General features: G+C 39.5%; 2 protein-coding genes across 16 annotated transcripts in view; one reads left to right on the plus strand and one right to left on the minus strand.

Annotated features, from left to right (window-relative positions):
* The window catches only part of GLMN (glomulin, FKBP associated protein), a 42984-nt gene extending 25021 nt beyond the window's left edge, over window positions 1-17963 (minus strand). For 3 of the 12 annotated variants that reach the window (XR_004348393.1, XR_004348390.1, XR_004348388.1), the window contains exons 1-8: window positions 17866-17963; window positions 16955-17030; window positions 16409-16534; window positions 12252-12371; window positions 10874-11006; window positions 9165-9405; window positions 7555-7657; window positions 275-462 (exon numbers count right to left, since the gene is read on the minus strand). Coding sequence is in view for 3 of the 12 variants with exons in the window: in XM_032622218.1 (XP_032478109.1) it covers window positions 275-462; window positions 7555-7657; window positions 9165-9405; window positions 10874-10982; window positions 12252-12371; window positions 16409-16534; window positions 16955-16993 (926 nt within the window). In the remaining 9 variants the exon portion in view is untranslated. Of the gene's footprint in view, window positions 1-274; window positions 463-7554; window positions 7658-9164; window positions 9406-10873; window positions 11007-12251; window positions 12372-16408; window positions 16535-16954; window positions 17031-17430; window positions 17449-17816; window positions 17835-17865 lie in introns of those variants that run through there. The other 9 variants (XR_004348389.1, XR_004348398.1, XR_004348387.1 and 6 more) reach the window with 9 other exon arrangements.
* A 27-nt stretch (window positions 17964-17990) lies between these two features.
* The window catches only part of RPAP2 (RNA polymerase II associated protein 2), an 84924-nt gene continuing 80190 nt past the window's right edge, over window positions 17991-22724 (plus strand). For 3 of the 4 annotated variants that reach the window (XM_032622284.1, XM_032622311.1, XM_032622301.1), the window contains exons 1-2: window positions 18012-18128; window positions 18872-18917. In XM_032622284.1, coding sequence (XP_032478175.1) covers window positions 18056-18128; window positions 18872-18917 — 119 coding nt within the window. In that variant the 5' untranslated portion in view covers window positions 18012-18055. Of the gene's footprint in view, window positions 18129-18871; window positions 18918-22724 lie in introns of all 4 variants that reach the window. The other variant, XM_032622292.1, reaches the window with a different exon arrangement.

Genomic DNA, 22724 nt, shown 5'->3' on the forward strand with positions numbered 1-22724 from the left:
CTAACAGCTTCAAAACCAAGCTCAGTTTAACACTTTGTGACTCTTGTCCCAATCATTCCTTAAGTCTACTTCAACACCTACCCACCCAACCACTTTCACTACTTGATGACTACTGGCTTTAAGGGATTATACGCAGTAATATTTAGCATAAAAATAGGTTTTGTTTATACTTCATTGAAAATGTACTAGTACATTAATAAACACATATTGGACATTAGATAAATGAGTTTGATGCTATTCCTTTCAGAATATATAAATAAACAATAACTCCTACCTTAATACCATTGGAAGCTGATCAATACTGATGCCCTGTACAAATACTAGATATGCCAGAGAAGCCATAGAGTCTGATAACTGTTTGTCTTCTTCTTCCTCAAATTCAAGATAATCCCAAGTCGTCTTTTTCCTTCCATGATTAAAAATAATTTTGAGGAAAGGGTGTCCAATTGCTGATAAAAATCCCTGTGAAATGGATAAAAAAGGAAGCTATAGCAGACACTCTACTGTGCACTCTCCTACCTCATATTTGCATCCTATAAAATCCCCATCCTATAAAACCCCCTCCTCTTGAGTGTGGGTGGGACCTGTGAGACTTGCTTCTAACCAACAGAATATGGCAAGATGCCACCCCTATGATTAGATTATGTTATATGATAAAAGTGAAGGGATTTTTGCAAATGTAATTAAAGTCCCAAGTCAGCTGATGTGAGTTGAGAAGAGACACTATTCTCCATTTGGAGACACTATTCTCCAAACATTACTTCCTTAAAACAGGAAGAACGTTTTTAAACAGGATCCAGGCCCTCCTTAAGAGTCAGAAACTCACCCTTGCTGGCTTTAAAGAACTAATCTGCCAAGTTATGAGGGGGCCTATGAAGAGGGCTGTCTGTCAAGGAACCACAGGCAGCTTCTAGAAACTGAAAGTGTTCCCTAGCCAGCAAGAAAATGGGGACCTCAATCCTACAGGTTCAAGAAGGTAAGTTTTTGCCAACAACCTGAAGGAACTAAGTGGGTGGGAAGATGAAAAAGTTCTGGAGATGGATGGTGGTGATCGTTACACAACAATGTGAATGTACTTAATGCCACTGAACTATACAGTTAATGGTTAAAATGGTAAATTTTATATGTATTTTATCACAATTTTTAAAATGCTTCAGAGATATTTGAGAACAATCTAAAAATGTGAGACATGCAAGTATCATGAAATGACAGTAAACTACTCCAATGAAGAATACTCTAGGAATGCTCTACTGACCACTGTCTGCCTGGATACGGAGTGGGCAGGAGGAACACTGGCCAGTGGCTGAAGAGAAAGAGGAAACAGTACTGATACCTCAGGTCATATGGGCTCTTGTAGGAGAAAGAGAAGCATCCCTGCCTGAGTTAACTGACTACAGTTTTATGTTTGTTCATTTGTTTTAAGGGGGGAAGGAAAGAGAAAAAGAGAGGCTTAATACAAGGTCACTCCTATGCCTCTTATACCATTTCCAATTCTAGTGTGCTGGAAAGCACCTGACCTTCAGTATCCAATGAAATTAATCTGAGTTTTGGCTCTACCACCTATTAGCTGTTAGATACTGGGTTAGTTACCTAACCTCTTTAAAGCTTCAGTTTCCTTATCTAGAAAACGACATAATACGTATGTCAATATTTATTGAGAAGCTCCACAAAAAAAGTTTAAGAAAGCTAAGGTCACAACAAACTACTATATAGAAGTCAAGGGAATGACAGAAACAGCTAAGCTAAAGCTGACCTTCCACATATTCACTCATTTATTCAATAAATACTTGAGTGCCAGGCACTGGGCCTGCCACTGTAGAGAATTAGAAAGCCAAATAACACTTTTCTGGTCTTCAGGGAGTTAAAACCTGCCTACTCCAGATGGCTCCATTAGTCATTTCAGAACACAAAAATCAACCATGGAAAATAATCCTGTCACAAGAGACTGCTATTCAGCCACCAGATGCTAAATAAACACTGATTTTCGAAGCCTTGCATTCTTGTTATATCCATAAAACAAAAATTTACTGTATTCAGATTCCAAATGTCCTCTTAATCATGAAGCTCCATTTCTTCATTCAGTCAATGCTAGATGTGTTTTGGGTTTTTTTTTTCCAGAGGAAGGTTATTAGCCTTTTTTTTTTTTTTTTAGGTTATTAGCCTTTTAAAAAATCATTATATGTACCCAGATCCTACAGTGCTGCTGTAGATATTTGGGGTCCATCTGTGTCCAAATAGGGTCTTCACTATCTATCCACACACCAACCAGCAGCCTTGCTCAGACCCAACATACCTGCGCCTCTACAATTTCTCAAGGCAGTCTTCGCCCTTTCATGAAATGTTCCTATGCTGCTGCCCCTGGGACATTCAAGCAGTTCTATACCAAAACAACTTGTGCCAGAGGGATGGCTGAGGCATGCCACATTTACCTATACTTCTTCAGCATAGAACAGAAGGCACCTCCTCACTTCACTTCCTACCCTGATTTCATTTCTATTTCTTAACTGCTTTGTGCTTCCTCACTGTTGGCTTTACTCGTAATGTGCCTTCCACTGACTGAGACCTTAGAACCTCTTCCCTATACCCTCAACCTCTTCATAGGATGCTGACTCTATCTCACTGCTCTCATTGAACCTGACTGGTTTCTGGTGGGAGCTGCTCATACTCTCACACCTCTTACATTGCACAGCGAGGAAGGCAGCAGTAGGAAAGGGTGGTATGGGTAGAGGCTTAGTATTATCTTGGTTCTTCCTGCACTCTCAGGCAAAAGCACATTTTCCTTTGAGGCAGGTGCCATACTGCCCTTTATCTGTCCTCATCTCTGTCATATGCTGACTTCCTGGTCATTTCCCCATGTTCACGGAAGACTGGTACCTGCTCACATCCTTTCTCTCTATCCAACTCCTGCTATGATCCTAGAAAAATTGAATGTTCATGTAGATAACTCCTGTAACAGGCCAGCCTCATGGTTTTTCTGACCACTAAATTCTAATGACCTTAATTTCTAATCCGTTTTGGCACCTAATTCCATCCTGGATCTCTATCAAAATTTGGAGCTATTCCATATTAGATACCTAAACTCCAGCATCTCATTTTTTGACCACAATTTATTTTATCTCCCATGCCAACCTACTCATCTACCTCTAACTTCTCTAGTCTTGTTATGCCTTCATTTTAACCTACCCATCTGTCCCCTCTTAATCCCCTTCTTTCCCTAACCAACCAATGCACTATTAGTTATTTGAACTATCTGCACCCTATATTTCCATTAGCTACGTCTACCCAATAAAATGCCAGCCTTGGAAAAACAGCTACAAACCACCTTCTCTACTTCTACACCCAGGTAGCTGAGTACTGCTTGAGAAAAATCACACAAAAATAGTATTATCACTATAGTTGTGGTCTCCAACCACAGTCGCCAAGTGCCTAGCACTACTGACTAATGTTTTCTTCATCTTCTACCTCTCTTTTCTTTCCACTCAATATTCCAAACCTTTACCAGTTTCCTGAAGCCCCTTGTTCAGTCCTCATTTCCGCCTCTCATTCTTTTTTTTTGCGGTACGCGGGCCTCTCACTGTTGTGGCCTCTCCTGTTGCGGAGCACAGGCTCCGGACGTGCAGGCTCAGCGGCCATGGCTCACAGGCCTAGCCACTCCGCGGCATGTGGGATCTTCCCGGACTGGAGCACGAACCCATGTCCCCTGCATCGGCAGGCAGACTCTCAACCACTGCACCACCAGGGAAGCCCTCCACCTCTCATTCTTAAGGGATCTGAGGACAGTGGGTCTGATTCCCTCAATTATAATAATATTAATAATTATATTATAATAATAATATAATTCCCTCAATTATAATCCTCCACTTCTGCTACAAATTTTTCTACCTACATACCAGTTCTTGCCTCTTCCTCTCCAGGTGTCCTCAATCCCATGCCCAGCTGTCTGCTCTCCTTGAGCCACATTATTTCAGTTATCCCATAATACTTCTCTTTCCCCCTGTGATGGTTCCCACCCCTTCAGTCTATAAACATGCTCACACCTCCTGTCTCCCCCAGTTACCTTCCTATCTAAGGCTGTGTCTTCTCTATTGCCTCTCTTCTTCCTTATTCATCCAAACTCTTAAAGAATAGCTTATACTAGTCATCTCCTTTTTCTCATTTTTCATGCACTCCTTTATCCAGTCCACTGATTTTTGTCTCCCACACTCCACTCAAACTGCTCTTGCTAAGATTATCAATGCCATCTTACTTCCTAAATCCAATGGATGCTTTTCAACTCCTACTCTACAGACTACCTCTGCTGCTTTTAACAGTAGCAATCATTTCCTTCTTCCTGAACTCTACTACCCCAGTTTCTGTGATATTTTCATCACCTCTTTGACTCTCCTTTCTTGGTCTCTTTGGTGGGCTCATCTTAAGTGCTGGTACCCTACAGGATTCAGTCCTGAACGCTTTTCCTTTCTCACATTGATCTACCGCTTTGGGTAATCTCATCTACTCTTTTCCAAAATTTGCTCCTTAAAAACCTGTTGTCTCTGGGTATTAGAGATACATATATTAGAAATTATTGTTAATCTTGTTAGGTGTCATAATGGCATTGTGGTTATGTTTTTTAAAAAGTCTTTACCAATTAGAGAAGCATACATAAAGACTCACAGATGAAATGATATATCTAGACTTTCTATAAAATACTACAGCAAAAAAAGAGGGAGGCTGGGGGTGGGGGGGAGGGATGAACTGGGAGATTGGGACTGACATACATGCACTACCGTATATAAAATAGATCACTAACAAGGACCTACTGTATAGCACAGGGACTCTACTCAGTACTCTGTAATGGCCTATTACAGAGTAAGAATAAGAGTGGATATATGTATATGTATAACTGAATCACTTTGCTGTACACCTAAAACTAACACAACATTGTATATCAACTATACTCCAATAAAAATTAATTTTAAAAAATTAAAAAAAATAAACTAACTTTACATTGCTCATCAACTCAAAATAAAAAGAGGGAGGCTAGATAAAACAAGACTGGCAAAAAGGTTGATAATTGTCAAGGCGGGGCAGGAGGTACATGAGAGTATGTTATATTGTTCTCTCTATTTTTATGAATGTCTTAAATTTCCATAATAAAAAAAATTTTTTTAAGTACAAAACCCCCTACTGCTTGCTGTGTATTCTCTATCTTAATTATTGGTAACTTCACCTGTCTTGTTAACTAAGCAAAAAACCTTGTCCATAACTCAACCTTTTCACTATTCTTCTAAATCCAATCCATTACCAAACTTTGCTAATTTTATCTACCTATAAAGTTCTCAAATCTGCCTTCTCTTCTTTCCATACTCAGGCTCTCATCATTATCGCTTAACTCCCAAAAGACACCTAACCCATCTCCCTACTTCCACTCTTAGTTAAGTTCATCCTCCAATAAAGTGATGAACTCAAAACAGTTTGATTACATCACTCCCAGGCTTAAAATCCTTAACAGTTTCCAACTTTCATAGACATCTTGGAGTACATATATCACATATGGTGCTGTTTATATTGGATCCAGAAGTTTACACTGTACTCTAGTATTGGCAACAATGAAGAGGCCCCAGGCTCTTATGTGCTCCTGGGAAAATCCCTTCCCCCATCCCTCTTCATCACTCATAACCTCTTTACCGCTACCTTGACCATCAGCATTAACCCCATTAAACTATGTATCTGTTTATATCAGTTACCAAATCATCTCTCATCCTCAGAGCTATTTCCCCTAAAGTTCTGGAATCTCCTCTCGTAACTCCTCCTATCCCTCCTCAAATTTCTAATTCAGGATACAGAGGGCTGACTGTAAGTTAAACACAGATTTTTGACTGAGCAGAGTTGTGGTGCCCCTACCCCCTGGGCATTGTTCAAGGGTCAAGTATACAATATGATAGGATCTTTTTAAAAATTATATATGTATATATTTATTTATTTATAAGTATTAGAGCAGAAAAATGTATGGAAGGTGTTGTGAAATAACAGAAAATATATATATATTGGTCTCTGCTAATGGTTGCTGGCATGGGGCTCCTGAAACCCTTTTTTCTTCTTTTTTTCCTGAAACCCTTATAACTTCCTAAGTGATAAGAGCACTAGGAACATCTCTTGTTCTAACGTTTGTCTTTAACCCTGTCCCTGACAAAGAGCTCTAAAACCTCTGTAAATTCTTAAATGATAAGACATTAGGAGCATCTTTTGTTCTATTAAAGTGACTCTGAGTGGGCACTAAGATGGTTCCTGGATGGAGGGTGGTAATGAGAAAGACCAAGCCATGATTAGAAGCTTGGAATTTTGAGCCCCATCCCTCAGTTCTGTAGAGAGGGGAGAGGGACTGGAAACGGAGTTAATATCTTATCATGCCTAAATGAGGAAGCCTCCATAAAATCCCCAAAGTATGGGTTTCAGAGAGCTTCCAGGTTAGCGAACACATCCACATACTGGGAGCGTGACACACTCCAACATCATGAGAACAGGAGCTCATGCACTTGAGACCCTCCCAGACCTTGACCTATGTATAATTATCTCTTCATTTGGCTGTTCTATCTCTTCATTCGGCTGTTCATCTGCAACCTTTATCATATCTTTTAATAAACTAGTAAACATAAGTAAGGGTTTCCTTTAATTCTGTGAGCCGTTCCAGCAAATAATCGAACCCAAAGGGGAGGAGGTCATGGAACCTCTGATTTGTAGCCAAGTCAAACAGAAGTTGTGGGTAACCTGGGGACCTAACATGAGCAATTGGCATCTGAAATAGGGAGCAGCCTCATGAGACTGAGCCCTTAACCTGCAGAATCTGATACTATCTCCAGGTAGTTAGTGTCAAAATTGAGTTTAACTGTAGGACACCCAGCTGGTGCTGCAGAATTGTTTCGTGTGGGAAAGAAACCCAATGGGACTTCCCTGGTGGCTGCACTGGTAGGCTGATTCCCTCAGAGGTTAGGAATCTGCGTACCAATGCAGGGGACACGGGTTCAAGCCCTGGTCCAGGAAGATCCCACATACGGCGAAGCAACTAAGCCCGTGTGCCACAACTACTGAGCCTGCGCGCCTAGAGCCAGTGCTCTGCAACAAGAGAAGCCACCGCAATGAGTAGCACACGCACCACAATGAAGGGTAGCCCCCGCTCGCCGCAACTAGAGAAAGCCCATGTGCAGCAATGAAGACCCAACACAGCCAAAAATAAATAAATAAATAAATTTATTTTTTAAAAAAAGAAAGAAAAGATAAAACCCACACACATTTTCTGACCAGAAATGCCAGAAGTGAAGTGTTCTGAGTGAAAGTAAAGGAAAAAGACACAGGAGAACTGTAAATTTTTCCAATACAGGTGTTAATATTATTTATATCTAGTTATTGAAATTATTGCTGTTCATTTTTCATCTTTTTATCTATATTCTATAAAAAATACATATTGCTTTATTAATAGATGTATCAATTTACATGCTCACGTGCAGTATATGAGAATACAGCAGGTAATATTTTAGATTATAGCAGATTTTATAACATTAAATTAGCTGTACTTACTATTATTTCAGATGCAAAACACCTTAAAGGATCATCTCCAGTGTCATCAGACTGCTCAAGGAATTGTGCTGTCAGCAAAGGGCATTTCAAGCTTCTGAAACAACTAAAATTTAAGAAATGGGTAACGATGAATATAGCACTTCCTGAGTATAAAATAACTAGTTTTCACATGAAAAATAACATAAGCACCAATAACCCAGTGGCCTGTAAAACTGGTGATATAAGATCCTTCTTACTAGTAATGGGGAGAGCATGAGAATACCTTGCTAGATTCAATGCAGAGAGTCACTTCCATGTCTGGACTATACCAATGGATACTGAATATTTATCTTAGGACCAGTGCTAGCGTATATGTAGTTTTCATTAGTTTAAGGAAAATCAGGACAATGCAGTAATTTTTTCATAAAACTATATTTGCTTTATTTAGAAAATCAAATGTATTCTGTGATTAAGCCTTACCTATTTTAGTTAAAATATGTTTTCTTTCATGAAATAATGGGTTTTATAAATGGTAAAAAATGCTTTAATGTCCTAACCTGACAAAATAGAAAGCTAACAGTGGTTTTAGTCTCAAAATTTTAAAAATAAAATTACTGGTCCATGTTGTTCAATATAATCCAGTCCAGCACTATCTAAGAGTCCCATATATAATTAAAGCCCCATATATAATTAAAAAATTTTTAGTAGTCACATTAAAAAAGTAGTAAGAGACAAGAAAAATTAATTTAAATAATTTCTCTTATTAACCCATATGTCAGAAACATTATTTCAATGTTACCAGTATAAAAATTATTGAGGTATTTTAGTATTTCTTTTAATAACAAGTCTTCGAAATACAGGGAGGATTTTACACTTAGAGCACTAAATTTGGACTAACCAAATTATGCTTGACAGCCATACTGAACAGTGCATACATAGTCTACAGCAGGGGTCCCCAACCCCTGGGCCACGGACCGGTACTGGTCCTCAGCCTGGTAGGAACGGGGCCACACAGCAGGAGGTGAGCAGCAGGCGAGCCAGCGAAGCTTCATCTGCCGCTCCCCATCACCCCCCATGGCTCCCCATCACTTGCATTACCGCCTGAACCATCCCCCACCTCCTGCCCCTCCCCATCTGTGGAAAAATTGTCTTCCACGAAACTGGTCCCTGGTGCCAAAAAGGTTGGGGACTGCTGGTCTACAGTACCCCTGGAGTGAATGCTACTGGGTTCTCTGCTACTGTTTTTGTTGTCAAATTGGAAGTTCAACTGTCTGGTGCATCTTCTGCTGCTTTCAAAGGGAGAGTAAAAACATAATTCCCCTGCAGAAAACCAGATTCTTTGAGCTACACTCATCTATTTCCTTCACTGCTATTATTCACTTACCATGGTGAGTAAAGGCAAACCATAGAAGAATATAAGTAAACTAAACAAATGGATTTTGGTTTCATTTTTTAAAAATATCAATGCTTCATTAAATGCCCATGTTATATCAACTGAACCCCATATTCTTCTAAAATTCAAAATTAGAAACTAGATTTAAATTTCCATTGCAAACAAATAAAACAAAGAAACATAAAATAACTGAACTATCACTTAAGTCCATTATGAATTATTCTTAAAATATACTTACAATTTCAGTATTTCATCCTTTAATTTTTCATTTTCCACTGAGCTTTCCTTGTTATCAATGACATCTTCCACAAAAGGCTTAGTGAACTCTATTAAGGCCTTGCAGCACTGACAAAGGCCATAGTCATCTGCTTGTATTTGTTCTTTTGAGTATGGAACAGGAAGGAGAGACAGCTGACTCCAAAGCGTAGACAATGCTAATCCAACTGAATATGCCTTGTTGTTACGAAGTTTCTGAATCACTAAAACAGAGACCAAGTTGTTACTTGAGGCAGCCTCATCAAGTATGCTAAACATGGGAGAAGTCCAATAAATGCAGAAGTACAACACATATTTCCCCCCCATATTTTGACAACTCTGATATCAGGATGACATATCATAGCTTAACTGGCAGTATTTTTTTCCTTCTTAGGGGTTCATAAAATAATGGAGCATCTTACAATCATGGCACTTTACAACAGATGCCATGAAATTTTGTTTAGGTATGTTTATACCACAGGTTACATACTTAAAACGAAAACACTTCTTTCCATATTTTTTTGGTTGTTATAAGTATAAAATAGGAACAAGTGTCTTGTAAACTATAAAGCACTGTAAAAATGAAAGGTAGTAGTATTAGATTTTTTTCCAGAAGACTTTAAATATTTCAAGTTATACAAAGCTGTTGGGAATTCATATTTAAAATAAATTTACTCTAGCTTCTGATTTTGGGTCCTTCTACCAGACTCTGAGTTATATGTACGCTATAAAATGAAAAAGTGGTCTCTTCCCATGCATAAATACTGTCTGCCTTGGTTGCCAAAGTCCATTACTTATCAATACTGTTTTTGCACTCAGTTATGGAAACTTTTCTTTCCACACTTGTTTCATTGTTCAGTAGTATCTTTGTTATTCCCAATCCCAACCTCCTAAAGCAAAGGCTGAGCAATGCCCTGCCCGATACTGTTCTTAATTAAGATACATGACTACCACAATGCTATCAAACTGAGCACTGCAGAGGCAATCCTTTAAATATGTTTACAGGAAAAATTCTAAATATAAGCTGCAGATAGGAATGTTATCTGCAGATAGGAATATAGCAAAAACTATAGGCCACAACAAAGCACATGAAAAAGAGCATGACATTCAACAAAATATATACTGGGTACCATCTCTGTGCCAGGTATTGCCATCTTTCTATGAGCAGCAGGATTCAAACTCGCATTGATATTACTAGTTTAAGCAGAGTACTAAATAATTAGGCATAAACTATGGGACTTCCCTGGTGGCACAGTGGTTAAGAATCCACCTGCCAATGCAGGGGACACAGATTCAAGCCCTGGTCCAGGAAAATCCCACATGCCACGGAGGAAATAAGCCCGTGCACCACAACTACTGAGCCTGTACTCTAGAATCCATGAGCCACAACTACTGAGCCTGCAAGCCACAACTACTGAAGCCTGTGCACCTAGAGCCCGTGCTCCTCAACAAGAGAAGCCACTGCAATAAGAAGCCCCTGCACTGCATCGAAGAGTAGTCCCCGCTCGCTGCAAGTAGAGAAAGCCCACGCACAGCAACGAAGACCCAACGCAGCCAAAAATAAAAAAATAAATTTATATAAAAAAAAAATAATTAGGCATAAACTTTGCTATAGTGTTGACATCTTGGAGTAATATCAAGGCACTTACACAAATAAAACAAGAAACACTTAGATGTCAATATACTCATTACCTGTTTGTAATGGCCGAAGTAAAAGAAGAATAATTTGGGATATCTGTTTTCCAGAGGGTTCTTCAATCAGCTCAAGCAAACCCAACAATAATTCCTTTGGATTACATAACTATAAAAATATTCACAATTGAACCTGTTTAATACAAGTTGTATTTAAAGCCACATGATTATTATTTTTAAAAGGCATATACTGAGACAGTATAATTATTTTTGTTTAACAGTAAAACACCTCATAAAAAAGTTTTTAAAAAATACACTAGCAGGGAGAATGGATACATGTACATATATGGCTAAGTCCCTTTGCTGTGCACTCGAAACTATCACAACATTGTTAATCGGCTATACTCCAATATAAAATAAAAAGTTAAAATTAAATTTAAAAAAATACACTAGCAAAACACAGAGTCTGAGATTCTGTGAAAGCAAGAAGTCAAGGGTCTCCCAATGGACAACTACATTTAAAAGACTTAAATTCCTGACTAATGGAAAAGTTAGAGAAATAGGGGAAAGGAGAGCCTGAACACCAGAGCTGAGGTTTCTGCTGAGCTTTGCCTGTCTACTCTGAAGGCTGCCTTTGTCTCCCAGGGCTTCCAGCAGGTGGGATCTTTCTGTCTCATACTGTTAGGGTAGTTAGATGAGTGTAAAGTCTCTTTTGTTTTTCCTGAACAGACAAAACTTTGCATTGCTTTCTGACTGGTTATATTTTATCGCCTCACTTGCCTTGTTTTTCTAAAAGCTCTCATAGTTAATAACTAATATCTAGGGAGTTCCCTCTTTTCAAGTACATATTTGTGTCTATTTACAGTGATCTCTAAGTGGCTTCTTATAATGTCCTTTCTCTTAGAATTTCTCTCTTGTAACCATCATTTTTGGCTTATAACTCTATTAACCTTTTACTCAGAGTCTACCTAAGGCTGTCAGTCACCACTAACCTATTTCCTACTCTTATTTCCTCTGTTATCACTGGCATTCTAGGTTTTTCATATTCTTTTAGGGAACATACCATAGAAGAAAGAACACTCATATTTGATTTTAGTTCCAGCGTTGCCAAAACATCAGTGTGGCCTGAAACTACCTCTTTAAAGCATGAATTTCACATCTGAACAATAAGCTACTTTTTAAAAAATAGAGCTTTTTAGGTCTCTCTCTGAAGATTCTGAATCAGTGGTCTAAGATGAGGTCAGATAATTCTTACATCCAGAAAATTTGGGAAAAATGAAATGGACTGGCCCATCCAATAAATAAGGATGGGCCTTTTCTCCAAAGAGTTCCCACCTATACTTTCATGAACTAAAAGCTTTCTCACCAAAAACATTAAAGGGAATTATAAAATATTGCTGTGTATTGTGACAAAGAGAATCTAGTTGTGTTAACTTACCTTTACCAATAAATCAAGCATCAGAAAATAATACTTTCTTTTATCATGTTCCTTATCATTCCATAAAAGGTATCGAACAACAGGACCAACAAGATTCCAGCCCATATTCTTAATGATGACCTGTAAAAACATTTTCAGAGTACAATAAAGCAAATACTGCCATCTACAGGACTCTCACAGTGAGCTTTCTTAACCTGGAGGAGCTGACAATTTCCTCTAAAACAGGAAAGATGAGGCAAGTGAATCCATGAACATCTCACCATTGACTTCCTAGGGTTGGCTGTTAACAGGTAACAGCATTCTAAAATAGTTTTTAATACTTTCACTGAGGAAAGGCAAATGGGTCTTTACTTTTAACCAGGTAATTTGGTCTTTCCCAGTTTTTAAATAGTTCCTCTAGGGCTTCCCTCGTGGCGCAGTGGTTGAGAATCCGCCTGCCAATGCAGGGGACACGGGTTTGAGCCCTGGTCCAGGAATATCCCACATGCCGAGGAGCAACTAAGCCCGTGTGCCACAACTACTGAGCCTGCACTCTAGAGCCCGTGAACCACATATACTGAGCCTGCATGCCACGACTACTGAAGCCCGTGCGCCTAGTGCCCATGCTCTGCATCAACAGAAGCCAACGCAATGAGAAGCCCGCGCACTGCAATGAAGAGCAGCCCCCGCTTGCTGCAACTAGAGAAAGCCCGCACGCAGCAACGAAGACCCAATGCAGCCAAAAATTAATTAATTAATTAATTATTTAAAATGCTAAAGTATAGCAGGAGAATAGTCACTTCTACCTGGGGAAGGCAAGAAAGGCTTCCCAGAATAGGTGATAGCTATGCTAAGGCTTGTTAAAGAAACAGAAGTTTATCAGGCATAGATAGGTGGGAAATACATTCAAGGTTCAGAAACAGCATTGTGCTAGGACTTAACATGTCCTAGAGAACTAGCAACAGAAAAATGTCAGGGTATGTGGATACATAGTTCAGAAAAGAGGAGATGCTATCTGTTTACATCTTTATTTATCAACTGGAAGTTTTAGTGTTTGTCTTACCAACCTGCATGAGGTCCCTATATGTTAATATTCACTTCACTGTATTTACGACAAATTGTCATTTGGTTTTTTGGTTGTCCTAATTTTTTATATAGCAAAATACAGTGATTTTTTTTTCTTTGGTCCCTTTTCTAGTGCTTTTAGGTCTATAACGGTTTTCCCCTTGAGATACATAAACACTCATTTAAATTAAAAAATATATATATATACACATATATATACTTATATATATATACACATATATATACTCATATACACACACACACACTCACATATATATCGCCTTTCTTTTTATTCAGTAAGATTTACATTGGAAACATGGCATAAAATGAAGCCTTAAATTGATTTTTTTTAAACAAATAGCAAAACAATCATGTATTTTATCTAATGGGATAGACAGTTCCATTTATCTCTGTGAATATTCTTTTTGCACTAGTTTTTTCTTCTGCCTGGCACACTCTTACCCAGACAGTCCCATAGCTTACTGTGGGACTGTCTCTGCTTCCTTCAAATTTCTGTGCAATTTCACCCAACACAACCCATCCCCTAATCATGCTGCATTATTCTCTATAGAATTTATCACTTTCCAACTTACTAAATGATTTATCTGTCTTTGCTAGAATTTAAGATCCATATGGGGCACTGATTTTTGTTCATTACTGTATCTATTCCCAGCATCTAGAGTAGGGCCTGTTACAAAACAGATGTTCCAGGGCTTCCCTGGTGACGCAGTGGTTGAGAGTCCGCCTGCCGATGCAGGGGACATGGGTTCGTGTCCCGGTCCGGGAAGATCCCACATGCCGCAGAGCGGCTAGGCCCGTGAGCCATGGCCGCTAAGCCTGCGCGTCCGGAGCCTGTGCTCCGCAACGGTAGAGGCCACAACAGTGAGAGGCCCACGTACCGCAAAAAAAAAAAAAACAGATGTTCCACAAATACAGGTTGAATGATGTCTATTACTTCTAAGCATGACAAATTATCCTCTCTCCAAAGATCTGATATTATGTCTTGTTTTCTTCTATCTTTTCTGTGGCCTGACTTTTAATATTTAGGTCTTTACTAATTGGGAATTTATGTTATATATTATTATAACACATATAATTTTTCCAAATTACTAAATATCAACAGTGCTGATGTTGAAAACCCCTGCATTGTAGTGTCTTAGGACAAACCACCATTCCTGTGACTTTAAAAAAATTTTTTTTACACAAAGCAGATTAATAGTAAATCTTGATCAATCTTGATTGTGTCACCTGCAAGTAAACTAAGGTGCAGTTTTAAACTCTGTCTTATCAATATCTGAACCTTTGAATTTAGAAGACCACATTACAAAGGTGATCCTCAAGCTATCAAGGCTAGGCCTCACTATGCTTAAGTCCATCACAATCACCTAATCTCTAAGAGTGACACACAAATCTACATCTTAATCTTGTATTTCTCTACTGAGCTCTAAACATTACTTTTCGATTGCCTGCTGCATCTTAAACTCAACGTTGCCAAACAATGCCAACTTATTTGTCCTCTGCCAGGGAACTTTCTCTCCTCCTTAAGTTGCCTGTTTCTGTTCAGGATGTATTGTCTTCTCAGAGGCTAGAAACCCCATCACCTTTGCCACCTCACTCTCTCACCCTCACAATCAGTCCTCTCTCTTCTACTCTAAAACTTCCTTTCAAGTGCTACACTGTGCTAACCAGAGGCAGAGCAGAATCATTAAGAGCTCCGGAAACTGGCTGCACAGGTCTGAATGCCTGATGCCACATAAAAGCTGATACTTTTGTGCAAATCACTTATCATTCAGTGACTCTTTCCTTATCTAGAAAATCCTATCTCACGGTATTCAGGAGAGACTAAGTGAGTTAAAAGATGTAAAGCACCTAAGACAGCACCTGGCACATAGTAGATCTCAATAAATATTATTAGCTTTTATTAATTTTATTATTAGCTAAAAGTAAGGTACTCTCAAAGATAATCCTCTGAGAATGCAATTGGGAAAAATCAAGGAGTTAAAGAAAGCATTAAATTTATTTTATTTGGGGCTACAAAGGTATTATAAACACATATCAAAAACAAATGTACTAAATAAAATGTGCTAATTTTTATTTTAAAAAATTATAAATAAAAAGGGATAAGACCTTTGAACTAGTAAAAGATTCTATAACAATGTACGATTAAAAAGTTTTAGTAATCTCCTAAATACAATCAAGGTGCCCTGGATATAATCCTAGGCCAGCATGACTAGATTGTGATATCAACAAAGAAAACTTTTTTTTTTTTTTGGTCATGCCGCATACCATGGGGGATCAGAGTTCCCTGAGCAGGGATCAAACCTGCGCCCCCTGCAGTGGAAGCGCAGAGTCTTAACCACGGGACCGCCAGGGAAGTCCCCAAAAAGAAAACTTCTGTATAAATAAATAGGACTATAAATGAAGAACGATTATGTGCCTGGAAAGATGATCTTCCCTTATATAAGAAGAGGGGTGGGGATGGGGGAGGGGTTCAAAGACACAAAATTAGGCAGTGTTGCCAACAGTGTCCCAGCTGTTCCTGATCCCAAAAACATCCTTTCTTATTGTGCAGAATGATTTCTCAGACAATTGTAGCTGGATGATATTGGCCAGTAAGGTCATCCAGCTCTCCCAAAATATGATCTTACTTAATATTTGGTTTCCCATATACACCTGGCTGAAGGAAAAGAATGTGCTGATGACCAAAAATGAATATGGAGCCTGGCTGATACTTATATTTCTCAATGTAAATTGCTAATTCAAATACCACTTTGATCTCTAAACCAGAAGTAATCCCCACTCTTCTAAAGCATTTTACTTACATTTCAACTATAACACTTATTCTGGAGAAGCTAAATGAGTTAACAGATATAAAGTATCTGTTTATTCTGCCTCCTTATTGCTAGTTCTTTACATGTTTATCTCTTCCACCAGACTGTAAGCACCTTAAAGTATATAATTAGTCCTAATTCCTTTTTATTTTCCACAGTTTTCTACTGTGGAAATTTAAGTTGATTCTTAAATGTTTGCTGAAAAAAAAAATGGATGAATAATAGCATCATGTGGCTATTCTCTTCCTAGTAAAGACTGAAAAGTACAAAGATTATACTTACCTTATTCTCTTCATTTTGAATAATTTCTAATAGCTCATCTATGTGCCCTTCATCTATGCATCTTTGGCCTGCTAACTGAAACAGGCCAAAATCTTCCTCTTTGAAGTCTTGCTCTTCTAGAATTTGCTGGCAAAAACAAAATAAACAAAAAAAACAGTAATTTTAGGCAAATGAAAATTCAATAACTACTTGACTTATTTTATCTCTCTCTAAAAAAAGAAATGTTTAAATTCTAGATAAGGTGCACATAAGCATATATATGAAAATTAGGATTAGCCTAAAAATACTTTAATAAATCATCTTGAAATCCACTGTACCAAAGAAATCTATGAGAAGGATCAGTACTAAAATTATAAAGATTATTTCTCCAAGTGACATACTCCAATCTGTCTTCCTGCCTTCATGCTATTTATTCATAGGTCAAAAAAAAGCAAGGATTAAAGAAGATTAACAATTTGAGTGACCGCAGATGTAATTAAAAGTAATCTGTGCTCTGCCCATATTTTGAAAGATTATTTAACTTCGTAAAAAGAAAAAATTACTTACACATCTCGTTATTATGGAATGAAGTTCCTCCACAGCCATTCCTTCTTGTTTTTCCTAGTTTTGATGCTGAAATGTACTAACATAAGACAAACTGTTAACTATCAGTAATACTATATTGAAATATTAATAAGTTGTTTCATTCTGATTATTAATAAATACAATAAAGAAAATGGAAAGTTTTAAAGCTGAAATGGTTTTACTGAAAGTTAGTATGTTAGCCTAAGAAAATTTAAAAAAAGAAAAGCCTCCTGTTTCATCTTTTAAGTTTCCCTGGGGCATAATTTTGAAAGATAAACTCAAGGAAAAAAAAATCCTCTAGTGCACTCCCAAGAGGCAGCGCAAATTTGGACTACAAGGTCTTAAAAAGGCAGTCTTTTTTTCTCCAAAAGGTGGGCCTGAAATCAGTTCTAATCATCAGGGAATTTTTTATTTTTTAACGTTCCACTTGACAGAAAATGGAGTGCAACACAGCTCACCCGGAGGGGGTGAAAGTTGAGATGTCCTCCACCAAGTGTGACCAGGGCATTTGTACGAGATGTAGTCCCCCCAATATAATCAATCGAGCTAGTGAAATCACTGTATCGCACGGAGGCAAGGCAACAGGCCGCCCTCAGGACAACACCGTTGCGTTCCCACAGGCCATCGTTTCCCCCGGAGGGAAGGCCCGTTCCACGCCCCGCAGGAGGGGAGGGGGGTCGGTAGTATCCTCACAGCAGCGCGCTCCAGGGCGGATAAAACCCCAGCGCGCGTGCAGGCGGCATCCAAGGGAAGCCATTTCTCCCTGTTCCCGCCTGCGTCGGCCTTCGGGCCCCAGACCTCGCGGGGGCGCTCGGCTCGCGGAGCCGGGTTTTCTGAGACTCACCGTCCACCGCGAGCCCCGGCCGCCCGGGACCCCCGGTACACCCACTTACCCGCCAAGCCTCGCGCCCCTCTCGCCGCCCTCCTTCTCCTTCTGCTCCTCCTCCTCCTCCTCCTCCGGCAGACCAGGCCGCTTTCCCGGCCCCGCCCCACCCCAGCCGGCCCCGCCCCGCGTTACGCGACGGGAGGCGGAGTCTTGGGGGAAAGGCTCCTGGGCCGGTTCCGACGCCGACGACGCTGCCAATGGCCGACTGGGTCGGGAAGTGCTCTGCCGGCCGTAAGGCCCGGGGTCCTCGCGCCTCCCGAAACGTCGCAGGTAGGAAGAAGGGCCTTCCTACGTTTGGAACTGAGAACTGGTCCCCGACAGAATTCCAGACTGAGGCGTGCGGGGCGCTCCCGAAAGGTTGCCCCAGGGGAGGAGGTCTTCGGGGCAGAGAAGGCCGGGAGATTCCCACCGCCGAACTCTGGCCTTCTGGGAAAGACCTTCGGCCAGACCCCCACCTCTTTACACTAGTGTTCCGAGATTTTCCCCAGAATGGGCTGTGCTCCAGGCTCTGAGGGAATGAGAAGTAGAGGTCCTGGGAGCCCGCAGCTGGGGTCGCCAGAGTGGTTAAGTGACCAGGGCAGCGTCGGTAGGCCGAGTGCAGCTGACCTCGACTCAGGCACTGGTCCTTCTTCCAGATGTGCTGCTGCTTTGGGGTGCCCTGGTTCTCTGAGGTGTCAGACCCCTCTTGCCCGGGAGCGAACATTTAGGGGGACGGAGAGCGGTTGCCCCTAGAAGTACCCAGATCTCGGGCTTTCAGGAGTGCTTAGGTATGCGACTGTGATACAAGAAAAATCAATCCTGAGAGAGATACATTTTAACCAAGAAAAATAATTAGTTTGCAAAACCAAATTGGATTCCCTTCCCATTTCATTTGATTTTCACACAGAATTGGAAGTGAAATGTGTGGAAAAGAAGAAAAGATGGTCTACAGTTTATTTGGGCAAGAATCTGTCCTGTAACCTGGTGTGTTTGTGTAGACTTGACCTACTGTTTTTTGTTTCTTTAATTTGTAGGTACTAAGCAGACAAGTGCCTTGAAACAAGAAGATGCTTCTAAAAGGTATGAGAACTACTCAGACAGCTGCTTTCACTTATCTGTTAATCCCATATTAATTGAACCATTTTTAAAAACAATAATGGGTGCTACCTCAGAGAAAATTATTTTGAGAGAAGGGGAAGATCTGGGAAGTATGATAAATTCTAACATAGATTGTTATTTTCCCTACTCCACACCTTAAGAAAGTCCAATGGACACTTTTAGATTGCTGGTGAAGGTATGAGTATCTGTAGAAAGATGTCAATGGGAATAAACATTCCTGAATTAACCAGGTACTTTTTTTTACATCTCTTCACATAGTCTCCTTTTTTTGCATTATATGCCAGAGACTCCAAGAAACCTTTTTTGTTGTTGTTGTTTGTTTACATCATGTCCATATTTTCAGCAAAAAGTTGTCCTGTACTGTTTATAGGCATCTCCTAAAAAGGCTTTATCTCCTGTCAAAAAGGTTTTTAGAATAGATGTAGTCTATGAAGATGATTAAAGTATACATATCTATAAGGTATCATAAAGTATTGGCTTTGGCCTTAATTTACTCATTCTTTCAAAAATTATTTACTAAATGTAAGACATGCCAGATTTGTGTTAGGCCCTGAGGATATGATTTTTTTTATTTTTTTAATTGAACTATAGTTGATTTACAATATTATATTAGTTTAGATGTACAACATAGAGAGTAAATATTTTTGTAGATTACACTCTATATAAAATAATATTAATAATATTAAAAAATAATAGCTAAATTTCCCTGTACTGTACAGTACCTTCTTGTTGCCTATTTATTTTATACATAGTTTGTATCTCTCAGTCCCATACCCCAGTCTTGCCCCTCCCCCTGCTGTCTCCCTACTGGTAACCACTAGTTTGTCCTTTATATAAGTGATTTCATATAATATTTGTCTTTCTTTGACTTACTTCACTAAGCATGATACCCTCTGGGTACATCCACATTGTTGCAAATTGCAGAATTTCATTCATTTTTATGGCTGAGTAGTATTCCATGGCATGTATAAACCACATCTTTATCCATTCATCTGTTGATAGACACTTAGATTGCTTCTATATCTTGGCTATTCTAAATAATGCTGCTATGAACATTGGGGGGCATGTATCTTTTCAAACTAGTGTTGTGATTTTCTTCAGATATATACCCAGGAGTGGAGTTGCTGGATCATATGGTAGTTTTAGTTTCAGTTTTTTGGGGAACCTCTGTACTGTTTTCCATAGTGGCTATACCAATTTACATTCCCACCAAGAGTATGGGAGGGATCCCTTTTCTCCACATCCTCGCCAGCATTTGTTATTTGTAGACTTTTTGGTGATAGCCATTCTGATAGGTGTGAGGTGATATCTCATTGTGGTTTTGATTTGCATTTCTCTGATGATTAGCAGTGTTGAGCAGTTTTTCATGTTCCTGTTGGCCATGTATATACCCTTGGGAAAATGTCTATTTAGGTCTTCTGAACATTTTTTAATTGGGTTGTTTGTTTGTTTTTATATTGAGTTGTATCAGCTGTTTATATATTTTGGGTATTAACCCCTTACTGGTCATATCATTTGCAAATATTTTCTCCCATTCAGTAGGTTGTCTTTTCGTTTTATTGATGGTTTCCTTTGCTGTACAAAAGCTTTTAAGTTTCATTAGGTCCCATTGGTTTATTTTTGTTTTTATTTCCATTTCTCTAGGAGGTGGGTCAAAAAGGATCTTTCTGTGATTTATGCCATAGAGTGTTCTGCCTATGTTTTCCTCTAAGAGTTTTATAGTGTCTGGCCTTACATTTAGGTCTTTAATCCATTTTGAGTTTTTGTGTATGGTGTTAGGGAGTGTTCTAATTTCATTCTTTTACATGTAGCTGTCCAGTTTTCCCAGAACCACTTATTGAAGAGGCTGTCTTTTCTCCCTTGTATATTCTTCCCTCCTTTATGAAAGATAAGGTGACCATGTGTTTGGGTTCATCTCTGGGCTTTTTATGTCAGAGTATTCTGTGTTCTCTTCTGGGAGTTGTATGGTTTCAGAGGCCCTGAGGATATGATTTTGAACAGAATACACACAGTTCCTGTCTAGTGGAACAGAGAAATACCAATTAAATTATCACAACTAAATACATAATTACAAATTATGATAAGTGCTATAAAGGAAAAGACTGATGGAGGAACTAGAAACCGGGGTCCAGTAAAGCTGGAGGTTGGCAGGAAGGGTGGTAGGTTTTCAGGGAAAGGCTTCTCCAAGAAAGTAATAATTAAACTAAGACCTGAAGGCTAAGTAGGCATTTACCAGACCAAGAGTAGTGAGGCGAGACCGCCAGCCAGAAGTGCCAATATGTGTGACAAGAAAAAGCTTAGTCATTTAAAAAAAAGAGATGCTGAGGGTGGTATGCAGCATTCTGAGCAAAGGAAGAAAGCAGCATAGGAAAAGGTTAGAGGTGGGTTCCATTCAAACAGTACCTGGTAGGCCATGGTGAGAAATTCAGATTTTCTAAGTGCAAATGGGAAAACTTTAATAAAGTAGTAGAATTTAAGTTTTAAAAGTTGTAAGACGTTAGGGATAGTGATCATTTGGAGTGGAGAAATCAGATAAATTTGAGATCTGTTTTGAAGAGTATTCTCCTGTGGAGCAGCATGATTATAGTGACTTGGCTTTAGGAAATATTATTGGGTGGGCCAAAAAGTGCCTTCAGTTTTTTAAGTAAAAATAAAAGACACATTTTTCATTTTCACCGAGAACTTTATTGAACATCTTATTCACCCTTTTGTTCCACTACCTTCTGCCTTTTTTTAGGCAACTTCATAATTCCATCTTACCAAAACTTTTAATCTTTTTGAGCAAAGAACTGTTCCAGGTACCTTTTACAGTCTTCCAAGGAATTGAAATTTTTTCCATTAAGAGAATTTTGTAAAGCCCAAAATAAATGGAAATCCAAAGGTGCAATGTCTGGTGAATTGGGTGGATGAATCAGAACTTCCCAGCCAAGCTGTAACAGTTTTTGCCTGGTCATCAAAGAAACGTGCGGTCTTGTGTTATCCTGATGAAAGATGATGAGTTTTCTGTTGGCTAATTGCAAATGCTGCTTTCAGTTGGTCTAATTGGGAGCAGTACTTGTTGGAATTAATTGGTTTTCTGGAAGGAGCTCATAATAGATGACTCCCTTCCAATCCCACCATACACACATCACCTTCTTTGGATGAAGACCGGCCTTTGGTATGGTTGGTGGTGGTTTCATTTCACTTGTCCCGTGATCCCTTCCATTCCACACTGTTGTACCGTATCCACTTTTCATTGCCCATCACAGTTTGTTTTAAAAACAGAACGTTTGGGCTTCCCTGGTGGCGCAGTGGTTGAGAGTCCACCTGCCGATGCAGGGGACACGGGTTCGTGCCCCGGTCCGGGAAGATCCCACATGCTGCGGAGCAGCTGGGCCCGTGAGCCATGGCCGCTGAGCCTGCACATCCGGAGCCTGTGCTCCGCAGCGGGAGAGGCCACAACAGTGAGAGGCCCACGTACTGCAAAAAAACAAAAAAAAACCAATGTTTTCATTACGTTTCAGTTGAGAATCTCATGCGGAAATACAGTCAAGAAGGGTTTTTTTTGTTTTTCTGAAGGGTATTTTTTTTTTAATTATTTATTTTTGGCTGCGTTGGGTCTTCATTGCTGCACGCGGCCTTTCTCTAATTGCGGTGAGCAGAGGCTACTTTTTGCTGTGGTGCACGGGCTGCTCATTGCAGTGGCTTCTCTTGTTGTGGAGCACGGCCTCTCGGCACACAGGCTTGCGGGCTGTAGAGCGCAGGCTCAGTAGTTGTGGTGCACAAGCT

The sequence above is a fragment of the Phocoena sinus genome, chromosome 1, assembly GCF_008692025.1.
Source record: "Phocoena sinus isolate mPhoSin1 chromosome 1, mPhoSin1.pri, whole genome shotgun sequence".
NCBI lineage: Eukaryota > Metazoa > Chordata > Mammalia > Artiodactyla > Phocoenidae > Phocoena > Phocoena sinus.